The sequence below is a fragment of the Sodiomyces alcalophilus genome (genome assembly GCF_042370955.1).
Source record: "Sodiomyces alcalophilus JCM 7366 unplaced genomic scaffold ACRALscaffold_1, whole genome shotgun sequence".
In the NCBI taxonomy this organism is placed as follows: Eukaryota; Fungi; Ascomycota; class Sordariomycetes; order Glomerellales; family Plectosphaerellaceae; genus Sodiomyces; species Sodiomyces alcalophilus.
Window position 1 is genome coordinate 149,363 of NW_027263532.1, and position 19,373 is coordinate 168,735.

Below are 19,373 nucleotides of genomic sequence, written 5' to 3' on the forward strand. Positions count from 1 at the left end.
CTAGAAGTTTCATGTTGATATTTGGTGTACCGCAGTGTGGCCGCGATGTTATGGCGGTGCGCTATAGCGTCAATCAAAGATATGGACTACAGGGCATGATACACAACTTTGTCCTACTTGATGCCCTCCTTGCGCCGCCTATTCCGCCATCGCGTCCCCTGAAAAGTCTACCGTCTACCCTTCCTGAACGGGCTCTGGGGCGTCCTATTCCCGCTCCCGGCCTGGCCATCCCCTCCCCCCTTCTTTTCCAACTTGACATCCCCTTCAAGCCCAAACGCATATCTCTCGCCACCCGGACTCCCTATCGATGACTGCTGCCGTTGGACTCCAACGCGTGGACTCCCCTTCCACGACGGGCTCCCCCTCTGCCTCCCTGCCATCTCTTCCGCGAGGCCTCGCCCAGCATCAACATCCGCCGATACAACCCCATAGCCGACTTTCACCCTCTTGGCCTCACCGTCGATAAACCCGTCTCGCGTCCACGGCACTTTCTCCAGCCACGGGCCCCGCGTGGCAGCAACGATGCTACTGAACCTCGTAGTCCGCCAGAGCCCTTCCTCCCAGATCGCCGCCGTGCCGAGCCCGACCCCCAGGGCCGCCAGCGCGATGGCCGCCGCGTATACGGCCCACAGCTCCCACGCAATGTACTGGTACCGCGCGTCGCTCCGCGACCGCACGCAGGGGAACCGCGTTTCTTCGCCGCCCTTTCCCACGCCGCTGGGTCCGCCGCCCGGGTCCGCAGCCCATGTGACGGCCAGCATCTGCGGTTGGGAGAGCATCGAGAGGAGGATATCTTCGTACAGCGACTGCATGGCCTGCGGGAGGTCGGCCACCGGGAGCCAGTTGCGTGGCTCGATGAGCCGCGTCTGGATGGCGCGCGTGTTGGCGTTCTTGTGCGGCTCTTCGATCGTCCCGTTGATGAAATTCCGCAACTGCGTCCCGATGGAGTGGTACGCCATGGCCCGGCGGTAACGATACGTGTCCGTTGGCAGGATGTAGTTCTCCTCCGGAACGGCCGTCGTGTTGTCCGCCGTTCCATCGTCGGCGTCGACGCCGGGCATGAAGGTCGTGTTGACCACCGGACGAAGGAACCTGCGCCGTGTCACCCGAGTCGTCTGTTTAGGACCGTGGTAATCAAATAGCACCTCGTATTCCGTCTCGTAGTGTTCGCATCCCACCAGCTTCGGGGTAAACGCCGTCTCCCAGTCCGGATCGTCTCGTGTCTCGGGTTGCGGTTTCATCGGATCATCCACCTGCACATAGCCTATCCATACGATCGGCTCGGTCCGGAGTGCACCGACGTGCCTGGGAATCGGGCCCGGCTCGCGCGGGATCCCGCCGGGCCATACCTCCTTCATTTGGGTGGAGGAGTAGTGGCCATCAAACGCGCGGACAATGTACGTGAAGTTTCCGGTCGGGGCCAGCAGGTCAAAGTCGAAGGGCAGAGAGGCGTTGCCAAGAACCTGCGGCGTAGATCCAACCCCTGACGCGAGCTCGGTGCATCGATACCCCGGGCCGGTGAAGTGGACGGTAAAGGTGCAGTTCCAGCCCGCCCCGCAAATCTCCTCGGCGGCACCAACCCGGGCAACGGGCTCGGTCGAAAAGGCAGCCATGGTGGCAATCTGCTCGAACTGCCAGCTGCTAGCCGTGAAATAATCGAACCATTCCTCAATCGTCTCCCCGTCCTCGCCGACCGCTCCCAGCGTCGTATTCCACAGGCTGACGGACAACGGGAAGAGGCCGTCGATGCGGGTCGCGCCGCGCCAGTCGTTCGTCTCTTCGGCGGCAAAGTTGAGGGTGCGGACGGCCAGACACTCGGCGGCCTCCTCGACGAGCAAGAGCCGTACAGCGAGGGTCTCGGACGTGAAGATGACGACGAGCGGGGTGCACCAGACGTAGATGGCGAGGAGAATGGCGATTCGCGCATGGCGGAACAGTTCCGGGTTGACAATGGCAGACAAATCATCGACGGCGGCGAAGAGCGAGTCGACAGCACTCAGGGACAATACCTTGCGGCGGACGGTCAGCCAGACGCGCTGACGGAACGCCAGGATAACCGAGGTAGCTAGGCAGGCCTTGGAGACGAAGGACAGGGCGGCGCCGTAGCGGAGCATGCGGAGTTGGTTGCTTGCCAAGTCGCCGTGGAGAGAGGCGTAGAAGAAGTGGTGACCCATGGCGAAGGCGACGCCGGCAAAGAGGAAGAAGTACATGTTGTAGGAGGGCCTCCAGTAGTTTATCCAGACCGGAAACGTCCGACCAGGGGGCAGAGGGGGCAGTGGCCTGTCATATTTGTTATGAGCCCATGGCGGCCCATGAAGACCAGACTGTTGGTCGCCGGTGGTGCCAAAGGGATGCGTGCCAGGATGCGCGTGCGATTGAGGATACACAGTAGTTCCGTTGTGAGGCATGGCCGGGTTCTGGTAATAGCCAAATGTCGTGGTTCCTCCGAATGGGGAACCAAAGGCCGTGCCAGTGTTGGCGAAGGGGTCGACCCGGATCGGTGCCGGTCTTGGCCGATGCATCGAGGGATGAGGTGGTAGAAACTGGTCCGGCGCGGCATAAGAGAACGGGGAAATCGGCGTCCTAGTAGCGGAGAGGCGTCCGCCCCTTGACTCGCCTCGGGCCGTGGAAGCAGACTGGGGTGAAACGGCACCGTAGGTCTGGGATGGAGAGTTGACATCGGGTTGTCGCAGGGGCGACGGTAATGATACCGGGGAGATTATTTTCTGTTCGTATTGAGGACTTGCGGCGTGGTGCGAACGGTGATAAGAGGCAGGATTCGAAGGCGCCCATGGCCCGGAGGCAGTGGCGGATCCAACGGGATTGCGCTGAGCGCCGATGGATGAGTTTGGGCTCTGGCGCGTTCCAGAGACGCCGCGATTGTCGTAGCCCTCCATGACGGTTGTATGTAAGTTGAGTCGGTGGAATTGGTGATAGAAAGCGACCAGTTTGAAACTTTTGGAAGATATCTGTTGGCCTTATGTTTGTCAACAACTCGGCAAGTCGTGTCGGTCTTTCCGTGATACGGCCGTGTCTCTATGATCACATTCTCCGAGTCGAGTGAAGTCGTGTATGATTCGAGGTGTCGACCTTCCGCCCGATCAACTCCCACATTCGTCGAGATCGGCTCCTGGTTTGGCTCTATGCTCGTCGAAGGGGTAGCCGAGGCGTTGAATCACAGGCCCGAGGACAGGTGGGCAAGTCTCCAGATAAGAATGGCGACGAGTGCGAAATCAAAGGAATGACAATGATAAAGGGCAAACATGGCACCCAGGCAAGGGAGAGACGGCCTGAAGCCTGAAAGGAAAGGATGACATGGAGGGCAGGGATGAGGGTCACTGGGTGGCCACCATGTTGCCCTAACAAAGAAGAGCGAAATCCTGCGTCGACCACGAGAGGTCTAGATGTCGAAACTGTCCTTGTCGAAGGCGTAATTAGGTGTCCTTGGCTCGAGGACCGGATGCCGGGGCTTCACCCTCCATGATCATGTCAGTGGAGCTCCCGCAACGTGATGGATAGCCTGGTGGCGACTTTCCGAGTCGCGACTCTGGCAAGGTAAAGGCGCGCCGGACCAGCCTGCCGCGTCTCCACCGTCGTTGATGCCTGCCCCATTGTCAAAAAGCCCCCGAGAAGCGGCTGTTTGCGGTGTCGCGGTGTCAGTCTTGTTGAGGTTCGATCCACTGCGTAACTCTCGTCAAACAAGTTCATCATCCTAGGTCCACTCAGTCCCTGGAAAGGGATCCTGACAACTCATAGTGTGAAGAACGACGGCCGTCATGGATGCGTTGTCAAGGGTAGTCCAACTGATTCGGTGGCGTCTGGGCATGAGTGAGTGCAACCCGAGAGTGAAGATTGATCGTGGTGTTGCGAGTTGGAAATTATCGAGGCACAGTACAAAGGAAAGGTACCTACTTCAAGATTTCATCAACGGAAGGCACGTATCTTGATTACATAAGCCAGATATTTCAGTCCCCATTGGTTCGTACGTACACCAAAAACGGGCATCACGAGTAACGACTAGCAGCAAATCACGATATAACCATCCTTTATTTCTATTTCTGTTTATTATGAATTCGAGTTGTCGAACTATGGATTCCTGTTTCCATCTCGTTGGTTCTGTACTTATGACTCGTTTCTCGTGTCGCATCGACCTCGTCAGCATTCCTTGATGCAAATGTATACAAACTCCCAAGCGATGCGTTCAACAACATAAAACATCCAAAGACGCTGCAAATGAAAGCAAATAGTAGAAAATCCCTTCCTCAAAATACAATCGCCGACACCCTGTCCTCCCGCGATCGGTCCCCTTTCTCCTTCTTCTTAAACAATGACTTGAGCATGTTTTCCTTTTTCGGCCGCAGCACCGTCTCCAAACCGGAATCCAGGTCATCTTCCCGGCCTTCTTCGATGGCCAGGGTGCTAGCCCGGGTCGACCGCTTCGACCTGTGGCTCTTGTGGCTGCGGTGACTGCCCGCCACGCTGTCCCTGTCCCGCTCCCTGTCCCGTTCCCGTTCCCGTTCCCTGTCTCGGTCCCGGTCACGGTCACGGTCACGGTCACGGTCACGGTCTCGGCCTTCCGACTCGCGATCCCTGTCCCGCCGACTATGGTGTGTTGTGTGAGACCGGTGGGACCTGTGACTACGGTGTGTCCTGGAGCTCCGCTCCGTCCGGCCGGACCGGGACTCGCCGTCGTCGTCGTCGTAATGTGTTCCCTGCCTCTCGCGCTCCTCTTGACGCCGCTGCTTCCTCACAGCCCGCTCCGCCTCGGGGCTGATGAGCTCCATGTCGGCAATTTCATCGTCACCCAGCGGCTCGATACCGCGCCGCCACGTCTCGATCGTGCTCAGCTGCTCCTCAATCACCAGCGCCTCGTCAAAGCCGCCCTGGTCGTCCTCGCCGGCGTAGCCCTCTGGGTAGCCCTCCTGGTAACCCTCTTGGTAGCCGGCCGGTCCATACCCTTGTTCGTAGCCTGGTTCATAGCCATCGTGGCCTCGCGGGTACGTGCCGTCGGGTGCCATCTCGTTGTACCCGTAGGGCTGCTGTTGCATCGGGTAACCCGCGTCTTGCACAGGCGGCCCCGCGGGCATGGCCGGCATAATCTGCGGAACGGCCATGGCGTTGGCCATGGCCGCCGCCTGGATAGCTTTCCTCTCCTTGACCTGCTTGACGATCTTCCAGCCGCCAAACATGACGACCGTGACGCCCACGGTGACGCCGGCGGCGATGAGAAACTGCGGAGACGCCAGCAGGGCAAATACGGCAGGCGATCCGCCCTTGAGTATGCCCAGGAAAGACGGGCTCATGGTACCAACCAGCTTGCTGAGCTCGGCGAGCGAGAGGGCCACGGCGGCGGCAGCGTTGGGGTCGTCCTGGAGACGCTTGATGATGGTGGTCGCCGAATGGCCCACACACTTGGTCTCGTCGAGGATTTCCTCCACCCGCTTCACGAGAGTCTTGGCCTCAAGCTCCTTCGTCGGCTCCTCGTGGGTCGGGTCGAGGTCGACGCGAGCCTCGAGGTCAGGAGGCACGTTGCCGTAGGCCAGGTTCATATCGACATCCTTGACTTTGCGGGGCCGCACGGCAACGTCAAAGGTCGAACTCCTCACAAGTTGACCGGGTCCGGGTGGGGGAGGACCGTGGGCAGAAGGCATGACGTCTGGCGGGGCCGCCGGATCCGTGTGGTAGTGATGCAAAGTCGGGCGGCTTAGAACCATATCGCGGGGGGCTGTCTCGGCGTATGGCGAGTGGTACGCTTGCGGCGGACCGCGCGAGGGAGTGACCGAGGCGACTTCGGAGTGAGTTCGGAGGTTGTCCACAGTCAAGGCCGCACGGGATCGGTGGGACCGGTGAGACCGGTGGGAGACGCGCGACCGACCATCGTCAAAGCGTTGCGCGTAGTTATCGTCGTAGTATTCGCGGGCAAGGCCGTGAGCCGGGACGGAGTGCTGGTAGGCGACATCAATGGCGGGAGGTGCGTGCACGTCGAAGGTCTGGGAGCGTTGGAGGAAGGCGCGATCGGCACGGATGGCAGCTTTCTTGGCCTGGTACGAAGCTTTGGCTTCTTTGAAGACGCCGAAGAGTTCCTTGCCCTGGAGTAACGGAGAAATGAGTGTCAGGGGCGGGGGAAACGAAGCACTTGTGAGTCACAACCCTCTGGGTGGCTGTTTGGTGTGGAAGAAGGCAGAGGGAGAGGGAAACGGAGGGACAGGAAAGGAGAGGAGAGGCAGGGAGAAGTTTTACGTACGGTACTGATGATTTTCCCCGAGTTGTTGATGATGGTGATGGTTTCGGTGAGAGGGGCCATGGTGATACTGTCACGGTCCCATCAGGAGCGTGATGCAGTCCTTCGACAGACGCTTAGAAGTGTATCGAGGTGGAAAGGACTGGTTGTGGGTGAGAAACCCGAAGAAGGGATGAAAAAGAAGGAGGAAAAAGGTGTAATCACGTTGGTCAAATCGACATTTGAGCGGGGTGGTTGGGCCAGGACAGACGTGGGCAGCCAGCGACGCGACGGCATGAAATAATATGCGAGGGGAAAATGGAAATAGAAACGGGAGGCCTATGATGGAGGCCGCCTGGCTCGGAATTGAGTGGATGCCGAGAATGCGGCCAAGCAACGCGGACCCATGGCCAAAAAGATCGAGCACCAAGACACCAAGACGGAATTTAGATGGAGGACGTTGACCGCTGAACGGTGGCCTGTCGGAGGGCTGGCGATGCGGTGAAGGGGGAGGGGGCGGGGAACGGGGAGAAACGGGGAGAAAAGGCGACCCACAGCAACCTGGAAGTAAAGCTGCCAAGTGCTCAATGCTGACCTAAAGGTACATGGCACGAAGTACCACAACACTACCTAGGTACCTACGGATACCCAGTTTTCTGAGTTCTACGGTTACAAAATTCCGTTAAACTTACGTAGGTACATCCATCACAAGTACCGTGTATATACCTAGGTACTTAGTAGGTGAAGCCAAACAAAACAGGTACGCTCTGCTCTGCTGTTATCGCAATGGTGTTGAGCCAATTCTCAGAGTACCTACTGTCCAGGGCAGTCACACGACTGACCAATCAGGGCCATCACAGCGGGCCACCACAGCGGGCCAATGCTTACCCAATCGTGTCCACAAGTCTCGACACTCAGAAACACAGGGCGACAACTCGTAAAAAAACGAGAACCAATGACACTGTTCGCCATCGTCTCTCTTCAGCCCATGGCACGCTCCATTGGCTACGTGTCAAACCAACAGCCCCTACAAAGTCGTGATGCCCTCGTACTCAGGCCGCATTGCATACGATACCGACCATCCAACCCCCCTTTTTTCCCACCCTCCGCGATCCTACGATCGATCTGAGTGCGCCTAACTGCATGCTTCTACTTTGGAAATCGAGACGCCGATGCACCAAGTACAAATGTTCCAATCCGGACCATCGTCCGAACAATCGGGACTTGCAAGCACTGGACGATGCGTGAGGTGATGTGGTGAGGGTGTGCTGCCCGGCAGGGGAGGTCGCCTCGTTCATGCTCCGAGGGCCGACATGACCTGGGCATCAACGAGCCAGTTTGCATAACAGGTACGAGTACCTATTTCGGCCGCTGCGTGATCTTGGTGCCCAAATAAAGGTTCATGCTCTCCAAAGTCGTTCGCGATTCCTTTGCGATGTACTTCACTCCTATAACCCTACCTTACGAATATACTAAACCGCGACCATTCCTTCCTGAAGCTTGTCTTTACGATATTTGCAGAATAGGAGTCTAATTTTGGGTGGCATACCTCACAATTATAAGCCAAAGATGCAAGCATTACTTTAAAGTGCAAGGAGAACGCCATGTGGAGCTTGCCAACCTACAAGACTCGAGAGTAGTCGACAGATCCAAAGTTATGGCTCATCATTTATTGAATGTTTACTGAACCAGGAGTCAAACTTTGCGCGGCATACTTCGCAAATACTTCTCAATGAAGCCAAAGTTGCTGCAATTACCTTGCAATCAAACCTACAACAGGTAGCCGACAATTTAAGGCTATGGTTTAGGATATATGGCGTTCTTTCCATGCCACAGCTCGTCCATGATATCGGCATCTGGGTCTTTGACAGCCTACTTCGTGGGATAGATAGCTAGCGAGAATCTTGCTCTCCAGAGAGATTCAATTTCTCCCTCAATACCATCACCTTTTCTTGTTTCCCAGAGAACCTGTCCGTCTTTCAGAACATCAGGGTAACGCAAAGTCAAGACGCCAACACCAACATGCGTTTTACAAACTTCATCGCTGCCATCGCCTTGGGGATCGGCCTGGGCACTGCATCCGCCTTCGTACTTCCCCGGCCGGACAACAACCCGCATCCTGCACTAGCCCACGGGGAGGAATCCTCTCAAGAGCTTGGTGCCTCGTTTGAGCACCAAGACGTTGACACTCCTGCCGCGCCGGCCCCAGAGTATGTATACCCTGACCCCGAATCCCCGCCCGTGGGCCGCTTTCCCTATCTTCTTATACTCCTCTCTCGCCCGGGGATCGGGAACCTAAGTAAATACTGGAGACGGCCAAGTCTGTGTGGATCGTGAGCTGACAAGAAGAAAAGTCGTCGCAAGCCCTGGCCCTGCGAAAAGTGTGAGGCCAATGAACAAACGGCCATCATCGGAAATGGCTTTAAGGACCACTGGCCAGATCTGAGGGAGCATAAAAAGCAGCTGGACAACTTAATGAAAGAATCCATTATAAAGGCGAAAGCAAAGAGGACCCATAAAAAGCTGTACCGCGAAAGGAGGAAGCTCCTGAGGAAGTTGAAGGAACTACTCGACACAGGAGCCAACTATGAGCCTGGCGACCCAACCCTGAGCTGCATCAACAAGATGACATGCAAGCAGTTCTGCAAAGACAATCGCTCCAGCTTCATGTGTCGTATGTCTCCCATGGCGACGGTCTTTGCCCTCGCTTTCTTTTTCCCTCGCTATTTGGCTTACCTCTTCTTATATGATTCAAGTTACTAATTCTTTTCCGTCTCCCAGGTATTTTCTGTCTTCTAAGACACGGCGTTACCTGTCAACCGCACCAACTCCGCAAGGAACGTGAAAAAAAGGTAGAAAAACTCATCCAAATGGCAAAGAAAAGAGTGGAAAAAAACAAGAAGAAAGAAGCGACCAGTAAATGAGTCGCCTTGGAAAAAGTTTGGAAGAAACGGGGGAGGAACCTGGATTATACACAAAGATATTCGAGCAACGTCAATACCCAGTACATAAGGCAGGTACGCTTAGAAAGGTAGAAAGGTGGGATTTCTTTTGGCAATACCCACCTATTTGCTACTTCAATATCACGTGACACAGTGCAAGGTAGTCCCCGTCACGTGCGAGACTGGCAAACCAATCATGTCGTCCTTCTAGCTCTCCCACGTCTCAGGGCCCCACACAAGCTGTAGCACTGCGTCCCTGGATTCGAAGCCCGAGCACCAGGGGATCAATCCCAAACAAGGTCCAGAGCCTTTGCAAGGTTCTGGTCCGAGGGTTATCTCCCATTTCCCTGACTTCTGTTCCTTCCGAATTTCTCTGCACCCGCACCCGCATCCATTTCTGCCCACGTCTGATTGAATTTCTTTCCCACTTCGTGCCTTGTCCGCCCGTCACCGTCCTCTACCGCTCCCCATTGCAGTGCCCATCATGTCCGACGAGAAGCCCCAGACTGTCCCCGAGGCCCAGGCGCCCGCCGAGACGAAACCCGAATCAGAGGCCGTCCCCGAGACAGCCAAGGCCGATCAGTCTGGCACTGTAGCCGAAGAGACCAGCAAGTCCGAAGCCGTTGCGGTTGCATCGGCCGAGCCCTCTGAAAGCAAGGAGGCGGCCGCTCAAGATTCGGTTCCAGCTCCTGCTGCCGACTCTACCGAACCCAAGGACGTCAGGGAGGAACCCAAAGAGGAACCCAAGGAGGAGCCCAAGGAGGAACCCAAGGAGGAACCCAAGGAGGAACCCAAGGAGGAGCCCAAGGAGGAACCCAAGGAGCAGCCCAAGGAAGAGGCTAAGGATGTGGCACAAGACGCAGCAAAAGACGAAGCCAAGGACGAGCCGGCCGCCGAAACAAATGCTGAGCCTGCCGCCGGCGCCAGCACCGACGCCGAGGAGAAGGAAGAGAAACCGGCCTCGCCTGTCCAACAACTCTGGGCCGCCGCCAAAGACCACAAACACCGGGAGATTTGGGGCGTCGACCTCGCCGACCCGGAGACCCACGTCCCCTCGCAGATTGTGTTCCAGAAGTACCTCAACGCCAACGACGGCGTGGTCGCCAAGGCCAAAGAACAACTCGTCAAGACGCTCGATTGGCGAGCCGAAGCCAAGCCGCTCGACCTCGCCAGCAAGGCCTTTAGCAAGACCAAGTTTGACGGCCTCGGCTACGTGACCAGCTATTCCGCGTCCGAGGCCGAGACGGACCCCGAGAAGCGCGAGGTTTTCACTTGGAACATCTATGGCGCTGCTGCCAAGCGTCTCCCCGAGACATTTGGTAACCTTGATGAGTATGTCTTTCCCCCATCACACCCCATAATACCTCGACGCACGGTTGGCATTGGCGGTAGTAGTCGCGTGAGGAACGAAAACGAAGAAGACTAACGAGGCTCTCTGTTCCCTAGGTTCATCGAGTGGCGTGTCGCTCTCATGGAGCTCGCCCTACAATCCCTCGGCATCAAGGACGCCACGAGCCCCATCACGGCCGACAAGGACCCGTACAAGATCTACCAGGTGCACGACTACCAATCCATCTCGTTCCTCCGGCAAGCGCCCGAGGCCAAGGCGGCCAGCACCAAGACCATTTCCGTCTTTGCGCAAAACTACCCGGAGCTTCTCAAGGAGAAGTTCTTCGTCAACGTCCCCGCCATCATGGGCTTCATGTACGCCTTCTTCAAGCTCTTCGTCGCCGCCAAGACGGCCAAGAAGTTCCACCCGCTCTCTTCCGGCGCGTCCCTTGCCAAGGAGCTTTCGGAGTCCAAGGTCGAGGGCCTCGGCGAGAAGCTGCCGCAGGCTTACGGCGGTAAGGGCGGCGAGCTGTCGACGCAGGGCCGGGGACCCGAGCTGGCTTGAGACGACGCTACACGGAGCGGTAGGTGGGATGGAGGAAACCTTATGCTGTTTCGCATGGAATTGACCGAGTCGGTTCGCCGGTTCTCGTCGCATGAATTGGTCTACTCACTCCCGTAGGGGTAGTCAGTCATGCTTGTATCGATGTAGCCCCAGGGCTGAATGGGTCTCTGGCATGCCATCATTTGTTTTGCTACTTTCTGGACCTGTACACCATCGCTATTTTGTACGTTAGATATCCCACCACGTCCGCGACACCTAATAATACCACGCTGTCCTTTTTATTCAAGAAATGATTAAAATTAAATTATGCTGTCGCGTATAGGCGCATCAATAATGCTCGTAAAGTCTATGACCGCGCTTCGGCGTCGTGAATCGTCTCTCGTAATCGTGTGAGGTACTCCAGGGAACCAGTTCCCCTTCCATCGTCTTTCTTTTCTTTTCCTTGGGGTATCGTCACTCAAACAATCCATGCCGCATGGGTGGCCTGGGACCTGCTCAGCAGCCAACCGTCCCTCACCATCCAGAACGCCGCCATCAAGGGCGTGGTGAGCAATGCCAGTACGCCTCCCAGGACGGCCTTGAAGACTTGAGGTGCCCACCGGTCATTGAAGACCCAGTCGCCGCCGCTCTTCTTGCCGACGGCCGTTAAGGCACCGACGGATATGGGCCAACATAGCACGAAACTGACAAGAATAAAGGCGATCACTCGAGGTGCCTGGGTCGCGATGAAGCGCGCCGCGCTGGTGAGGGTGGTTGACATTTTATTCCACCGTCGTTCGTTATTGTTGTCGGCGTCGTTTCTGGTCTTATTGTCGTCTAGGAGCATGAACCATCGTAGGAACGGGCGTTTCGGCTCAGCGACGAAACCAATGGGCATGATGGACCTCTTTCGGAGGTCGTGTGTGACGAAGGCCCGTTCTATAAGCCACGTGATGATGCACTGGATGATGATGGTGACGGCGGCGTCGCCGGCGAGGGTGTTTGGGAGTTGGAAGAGTCGGATGGGGTTGCGGGAGAGGTCTTGGGTGGTGTACATGGCTGGGACGGAATGTTGTTAGCACAAGCGGTCCAGAATGGTGTTCTGCGAGGGAAACGTGCGAAAAACTAGCTGCGGTCGGGGGGAGAGAAAGGGGCAAGTGAAGGATCGGAACATGGGAACGAACCGTAGGCAATGGCAAAATTAATCGCGGCGGATATGGCCATGGCGCAAAGGCCGTGGATGACGAATAGGTAGAAGGCTTGGTGGCCTGTGAGCTTGGTGGTCGGGGTGACGACATTGGGCCTCTCGCGCTGCTTGAAGAGGGCGTCAAAGGATGACCATGACGGCCTGCCGTTTTCCATGAATGAGGCGCGCGTGCCGGCCGACATGGTTGATGTTCGTGGTCCAGTCATGTCGTCTAACGTGTATCGTCAAGTACATGAGTGGAGGGATTTGTCTATTAGCGGTCTTCCTCGATAGCCGCAAAGGACTGATGTCCAGAAGTTTGTAATTAAGTAGGTAGGCGGTATCGGCGTGATGTAATCATAAGAATAGAAAGGAGAGAAGAATGCTAGGGGTGGCGTGCGTGCGTATCGTGTCGCGTCGCAAACTCGAGGTCAGAAGAGACAAGGCACAGCAAGAAACCCAAAATGGAGGAAGTAATTAGATGAAAGATGGAGAACGAATATCAGATAGATTATGATATTCGGATGAGCAAAGGGGCTCGGTCCCTTAGCCCGGCTGACTGAAAAGTTCAACATTAATCATGGCTTCATTTCGCATGTCGTGGAAGTCAAATGACTTGCTGGTCCAACCATGTGCCGATGATGACAAACGATCCACTTACCGGAGGCCGGACTTTCCGATAAGGAATTGCAGTCTTCTGATTTGTTGATTATGGTCCTTTTAGTGGGTCATGGACCCTTGATTTTCGCACTTGCCGAAGTGATCGAGTTGTACATGCACTAAACTTTTGATAGGCGCAGTACTAAAATGCACGTTTCTCTTGGCATAAAGCTTCCGGGTCGATGCATTCATTATTCCTAAGGTGTCGTTGTACATACTTGTACATCAGCCCGAGAGCTGGCGCATTCGAGCTTCCGTCTCGTACGTTATGTGACATCCGTTTACCGTCGAATGCGGGTCGAGATTCACCGAGCCCTCTGCACAAACCACATTTTGGCCCTGTCGAAGAATCTTTTGTACGACAAGACAGAAGATGGCGATACCTAGGGAAGAGGGTAGAGCGAGCCTATGGATGGAAATAGGCCGGCCCATCTTTCGTGAAGAAACCCGAACGGGTAACGAACGGGTAACCGTTAGCGTTACCTTGACCTGCAGTGGGGCGAGGACATTCCGGTTGCGGATACCGGGCGCTGCCATACCTACACCCGACGAATGATTCCTTCGTAGAAGCTTCGGAGCATGCCTTTTATTCCCGGTAGCCCAGAGTAACGTGTAATTACTCAGTACACGTTGTGTACGTCAAACGTCATGCTGATCATCACAGTTTGTCTTTATTCCCACGTCCTACCTGGACAAGTTGCCCTCCTCCCGTCACGTCCGAAGCTCATCATTGGGAATCAACGTCTTCCCCGAATTAGCGAAATATCCGGCAGTAGACAGACTGCACTTGTTTTTTGCGTCAAGACACAGCAACAAGGATTCGTTCTTGTTGAAAGCTGACGAGGTTCAAGCCTGAGGCGTTGCGGGGAGGGACGAATGAGGTATATAGACCGGCAAACCGACAGGGCGTGTCGAAGATGGCGCGTCGGAATTTGCGGGATATTTTTTCTGGAGACGCTTCGCGAGGGCTGGGCCTTGAGGCACAGTACAGTAAGTCGGCATAAATGTCGAGCAAATGTACCTACCTTCGCCTGCCTATTAACGTGGAGTGGTAAGTACATTTGCTTGACAGTTTTGTCTCATCACTGTATATCCGACTCGATCCATCCAGCCATCTCGTCGACTTCTAGCTGCATCGTTCCAACTGCATCGTGATTAATTCCCAGCCAACGCGGCGAAAGATCAACGGGTCGCTCTGCTCTACCTTATGTATCCGCATTTCCCAGTATATGTACCTTCATCTCATCGCATCCTGTAGTGAGGCCGAGACTACAAGAAAAGTCCTATGCTGACCGGGTTGACGCGGATGGCCTGGGTAACGCTCAACGCCGATGACGTCAACGTAATTCCGAAGACCGGGTGGGATGGTTCCTTAGTAATAAATGTTAGCGTTCGTATTGGTTTTGTAACAAGGGCTTAGTAAGGTGTACATCGGCGCCAGTCTCATTTCATTGGCTACTCGTCATGGGTCAACCCCCTGTTTCAGGAGGTGGGGCATCGAATATTCTGCAGGATCCTGCTTCCCTTGGAGTTTCACCAGGAGATTCCCAGGAGATTCCCCCTTCATCTCACATCTTCGACATCTTCGACATGACCGACATTCTCGTCAGTTCTCGCGCACCGTATCGTACTTGGCACGTGCTGCCGTGGCCCAGGCTTGGGGTCTTCACAAGCAGGCAGAGCGATCGCAATCGCCAATGATGTCCCTTCATCTCCGACGCCAACAGTAATCATACCCAAGTGTTGCCCTGTCCCCTGCTTCAGGTCCACAAGCCCCTGTCGAACCAGGGTCGACAGGCGATGCGTATCATCTGCTTTGCCGCCCACTGATCATTGAGTCTCAAGTGATGGTCTCCCGGCGGCAAACCAAACCCAAGACCAAGAACAGCGCGGCAAGGTCGAGTCAGAGACACGGCCTTGGAACTCGCAAAGCCACCACAGGAAGTTGACTGCTTGTCGCCCATCATCATTTCGGTTTCAAGAGAACATGTGAACGTGCAAGCCAAGCCGATTCCCATGCAGCCATCGTCGCTGACCCCTGTCCGCCGAGGTGTCTCAGATGCTTATCCGTGCACCGACCCCGGTAGTCGTCGTCAGTCTGGGCGATGCAGAACCAACGAGAGGACCTTTCATTTACACATGAAACGTTGAGTACTGCGTAGACGACGCATGGGTCAGATCATGGCCCCATCGCCGACCTCGTCAACCTCGTTCACTTGATTCCAGCTCGCACCCGTGCGGCGTCCCTGGGCCAGCCTACCTAGACCCAGGCCCCTGGACCGACTCGATGATGATGGAGGGGAAAAGATATAAGATCGGTGCTCAGCCCGTCCATCTGCTTTCCCTTTTCCTTTCTTCACCAGGCTCGTTTCGCGACTTTCCATTTCCACACTCCTTTCAATCAAGAGTTCGTTCTTTTTCGGCTCCTTTGCCACCTTTTACTTTCCTACTTCATTGATTGAAGTCTTTTACAATCGTTGCCTTTCGTTACACCAGCGCTACAAACACCACACTTCGTTGATCACCTTGATCCTCGTTTCGCTTCAAACCGACTTGACGTCTCTTTTTTAACCCCAACTTTTGGAAAGTAAAGCAAAACAAACACCCGCGAAAAAATGCCTTCCTTCAAGACCAGCTCCATCCTCTCGGCCCTTGCCGGCGCCGCTTCGGTCATGGCCCACGGTCACGTCGAGACCGTCATCGCCGACGGCATGGAGTACCCGGCCTTCGCCCTCTCCAACTTTTACAACCCGAACCACGGCCCCCTCGTCGGCTGGTCCACCACCGCCACCGACAACGGCTTCGTCGAGCCCTCGGCCTTCCAGGACGGCGACATCATCTGCCACCGCGGCGCCACCAACGCCGCCGGCCACGCCGTCGTCTCGGCCGGCGGTTCCATCTTCCTCCAGTGGGACACCTGGCCCGAGTCCCACAAGGGTCCCGTCATCGACATGTTGGCGCCCTGCAACGGCGACTGCGCAAACGTCGACAAGTCCTCGCTCGAGTTCTTCAAGATCCAGGAGGTCGGCCTGGTCTCGGGCGCCGGCGTCTCCGGTACCTGGGCCTCGGACCAGCTCATCGCCAACGGCAACGGCTGGCTCGTCCAGATCCCCGAGTCCCTCGCCGCCGGAAACTACGTCCTCCGTCACGAGATTATCGCCCACCACGCCTCGGGCCAGCCCAATGGCGCCCAGAACTACCCCCAGTGCATCAACATCCAGGTCACCGGTGGCGGCTCTGATCTCCCCGCCGGTGTCGTCGGTACCTCGCTCTACACCGCCGACCACCCCGGTATCCTCTTCAACCTCTACACCGACTCGACCGCCTACGAGATGCCCGGCCCCGCCGCCCCTGCCATTGCCACCGTTGTTCAGCAGCGTGTCCCTGAGATCGTTGGCCAGGCCGAGCCTGTTGTCGGCGGCGGTTCTGCGCCTGTTCCTGCTCCCACCCAGCCTGAGCAGCCTACCCCTGAGGAGCCCGAGCCCGAGCAGCCTACTCCTGAGCAGCCTACTCCTGAGCAGCCCACCCCCGAGGAGCCCACCCCTGAGGAGCCCGAGCCCGAGCTGCCCGAGGAGTGCCCTGCTCTTACTCGCCGCCGTGCCCGCCGTGCCGCCCGTCGCGCTGCCCGTGCCGCTCGCCGCCACGCCCGCGACGTCAAGTCTCGCCGTGCCTAAGCGCGTCTAGCCTTCCCAAACTATAGGATGTGTTTTTGGCGTCATTGTACATAGCCCTTTTGTCGCCCTACTTTCTCATGTACATTAGTTTTCTTCTTCACTGGCTCACCTTGTTCCTCTTCCTGGTGTTGGAGCGAGGGGGCTGGGTGTTACAAATACACGGCGGCGCCGAAATTTTCGTCTTAGGTACTAGGCATGGGTGGTATGAATACAACCCGGTCTCCTGACTTTTGTCCTTAAATTGATGTGTATTTTTGTCCCTCTCTCGCTGCACCAGCAAACGTCGGGTCAGCAAGGCCTAAACCGCCAACGACAGCCACCATGCAGACTGACTGGACGAAACGAAGTGTCGCTTGATCATCGTCCTAATTGGGCGACCGGCAGAAGAGGGGAAGCATAAGACTACATGTACATGTAGGCAAGCTAGTTCAGACGCCTCCATCTTATAAACCCGTGCCCTCACCTTGACCACCGACGAAGTCCCGAGAGCTTGATCCTAAGGAAATTCCGCCAACTCTTATGCTGCCCGGGTCTCCCCTAACCCCTGACGATGCTTTCCTGGTCCCAGCCTGCCAATCAACCCTGCACAACTTGCCATTCCCTTATACAAGGCAATAACGTCCATGATGGTCTTCACATACCCTTATCTCATCTCCGAGCGTCAGCAGCCAGCAAGTCCGCATGTTCGTCTTGCGTCCTGTTGTGGCAGGCCGTCTGCACGGGGGTAAGGCCAGCAACACCGAGCCCTGATATCGTCTTCGAATCGATCATGGTCGAAAATAGACCGCCGAACTACTCAGATCCCTTGGTCATCCACATCTACCCCGATCCCGTTGCTTATGGCAAGACTGTACAGACGCTACAGTTATACATCACTGAAGGTAAAGCTTCTGGGTTCGCACGCCTGCAAATTCCTTCGTGATTAGTCTCAACCAGAGCTGTGGAAACCATAGTCTAAAATCTTTCCACGATAGAGGACGCCCCAACACCTTGGAAACTCATAGGCAAGGGATATCATATCGCCCCGCATGGCTTGTCGGATAGCTGCGTTTCCCTGGCACGAGAATGGCTCGACATCTGCGTCCACGCAAAGGGGAAACACAACAACTGCACCAAGGTCGGTGTCCCAGAGCTGCCGACTCGTGCCGTCTTTGTAGGCGACCACCAAACCACACCCCGACTCGTGGTATCCGAGAAGGGCCAGCGAGCGCAGTACGCCGCCCTCAGCCACTGCTGGGGAGGCAGCACTCCGACCATGACCACGACGGACAACTTCCACCAGTACACCGTGTCGCTGCCCGCCAAACTCCCACAGACCTTCCTCGACGCCCTCCAAGTCGCCAGGGCTCTGCATCTCCAGTACATCTGGATAGATTCGCTATGCATCATACAGGACTGGCCCGAGGACTGGCACCGCGAGGCCTCCAGGATGGCCCAGGTCTATACCAACGCCCACGTCACGATATCGGCCGACGCGGCGTCCGACAGCACGACGGGGTTCCTCGACGTCCCGGCAAGGGAAGCCCCGCCCAAATTTACCCTCCCGTATCAGCACAAAGAAACGAGTGGAACTTTTGGTGCGTCATCGTCCGGCGTGATCCACCTGCGACAGAGGGGTTTCCTGGCCGAGGAGCTACCCTTCCACTCCTGGGCCACCAGAGACGACTCGGGCCGCAGCAGGCTGTCGACCAGGGGCTGGGTGTTCCAAGAACGCCTCCTGTCGCCACGCACCCTCCACTTTTCGAAGAACGAGATGGCGTGGGAGTGCAGGTCGGTATGCGAGTGCGAGTGCTCCGCCACGTCCTTGCGCACCCTACGCACCAGGAGCGTCATCAAGCATTTCTTGCACCCTCCTCCGGATGACGCCGAAGTGAATGTATCCTCCGTCGAGAATAGCTGGAGGGTTGACGTCGTGCCGGCGTACACGCAGCTCGACCTTACTGTCGAGACGGATCGGCTCGCTGCTATTGAAGGGCTCGCGCGGGCGGCCGAGAGGTTGAGATGCGGTGATCGATATGTTGCTGGCCTCTGGCGGAATAGCCTGGAGGTTGACTTGCTCTGGGCGGTATCTCCTATGGGCAAGAGGAGCCATCTTATCGTGGGGGGCGGTGCACCTACCTGGTCCTGGGCTTCCGTCACGGGGAGCATAACGTATCTCGCCAACCATAGAACGGACATGGACCCTGGGTTGTCTGTCCTGGATGTTTCCGAGTCTGAGAACGGTACATCTCCGCCCGTTTTGTCCATCAAAGGCCATCTCGTCAGGGTTGAACTTGGGGACGAATGGTCCCACGCTCACAGCATGGCTATGCCAACCCCGGACATCAAACTCGCAATAATGTGGGACGTAAGCGACTCACGGGAGCGCGTGGAAGACCAGGCAGACGTAGAGACAAAGGCGGGGGCACTGTACTATTTTTTGGTTTTCGGTTCGAGCGCAAACGGAAATGGACCCTTTGGTCTGCTACTTTATAGGGTCCAGAAGGAGCAACAAGACGGATCTGAAGAGAGGTCTGAAGAGAACGTGCCGTTTCGCAGAGTGGGATACATTCAGGGGTATCGCGCCGCAAGACGGATTCGTCGGTGGGGAAGCGGCGGCTGGGACAGTGGCAGCGATGATTTTGTTGATGGGGGCAACGATGCCCCTACTCTCACCCAGGGCGGGACAAAGCATGGGGAGAGGGAGAGGGAGAGATGGCTAAGGGAGGTCTTACAGGGTGAGGTTACAGCACTGAAGATTGCTTAGTTGAGGCGTTGTCCAGGGGTAGATGGGCCATAGTGTTTTGTCTACCGCGGCCCCAGCCATCGAGTTCGATAT

The 19,373-nt window shown here is 56.5% G+C and overlaps 6 protein-coding genes across 6 annotated transcripts; 3 read left to right on the forward strand and 3 right to left on the reverse strand.

The window, feature by feature from the left end:
• Nucleotides 1-43: 43 nt before the first annotated feature.
• On the reverse strand, nucleotides 44-2,114 carry ACRALDRAFT_1074342 (uncharacterized protein; the record flags this gene model as incomplete). The annotated part of the gene is made up of 1 exon (XM_071018235.1): nucleotides 44-2,114. One exon carries the CDS (start codon nucleotides 2,112-2,114, stop codon nucleotides 168-170), a length of 1,947 nt encoding a protein of 648 aa, XP_070878338.1. The 3' UTR covers nucleotides 44-167.
• Nucleotides 2,115-4,029: 1,915 nt separating this feature from the next.
• On the reverse strand, nucleotides 4,030-6,398 carry ACRALDRAFT_1060604 (uncharacterized protein). The gene has a single exon (XM_071016262.1). The coding sequence runs from the start codon at nucleotides 5,712-5,714 to the stop codon at nucleotides 4,263-4,265; it is 1,452 nt and encodes a 483-aa protein (XP_070878339.1). The 5' UTR covers nucleotides 5,715-6,398; the 3' UTR covers nucleotides 4,030-4,262.
• A 3,638-nt stretch (nucleotides 6,399-10,036) lies between these two features.
• ACRALDRAFT_1015911 (uncharacterized protein) lies at nucleotides 10,037-11,056 on the forward strand (the record flags this gene model as incomplete). Its single annotated transcript, XM_071014731.1, has 2 exons — nucleotides 10,037-10,494; nucleotides 10,609-11,056. Coding segments are annotated over 2 exons (906 nt in total), but the record flags the coding sequence as incomplete, so codon positions are not given.
• A 502-nt stretch (nucleotides 11,057-11,558) lies between these two features.
• Nucleotides 11,559-12,364, reverse strand: ACRALDRAFT_2084627 (uncharacterized protein; the record flags this gene model as incomplete). The annotated part of the gene is made up of 2 exons (XM_071022450.1): nucleotides 11,559-12,094; nucleotides 12,220-12,364. Coding segments are annotated over 2 exons (681 nt in total), but the record flags the coding sequence as incomplete, so codon positions are not given.
• Nucleotides 12,365-15,496: 3,132 nt separating this feature from the next.
• Nucleotides 15,497-16,237, forward strand: ACRALDRAFT_2090023 (glycoside hydrolase family 61 protein; the record flags this gene model as incomplete). Its single annotated transcript, XM_071022561.1, has 1 exon — nucleotides 15,497-16,237. A coding segment is annotated over one exon (741 nt), but the record flags the coding sequence as incomplete, so codon positions are not given.
• Nucleotides 16,238-17,105: 868 nt separating this feature from the next.
• ACRALDRAFT_1028170 (uncharacterized protein) lies at nucleotides 17,106-19,301 on the forward strand (the record flags this gene model as incomplete). Its single annotated transcript, XM_071014838.1, has 2 exons — nucleotides 17,106-17,436; nucleotides 17,530-19,301. The coding sequence occupies 2 exons, from the start codon at nucleotides 17,106-17,108 to the stop codon at nucleotides 19,299-19,301; spliced, it is 2,103 nt and encodes a 700-aa protein (XP_070878343.1).
• Nucleotides 19,302-19,373: the final 72 nt, after the last annotated feature.

Excerpts from the sequence above, each read along its gene's own strand:
- ACRALDRAFT_1060604 (XM_071016262.1), bottom strand. The coding sequence starts at position 5,714 with ATGGTTCTAAGCCGCCCGACTTTGCATCACTACCACACGGATCCGGCG.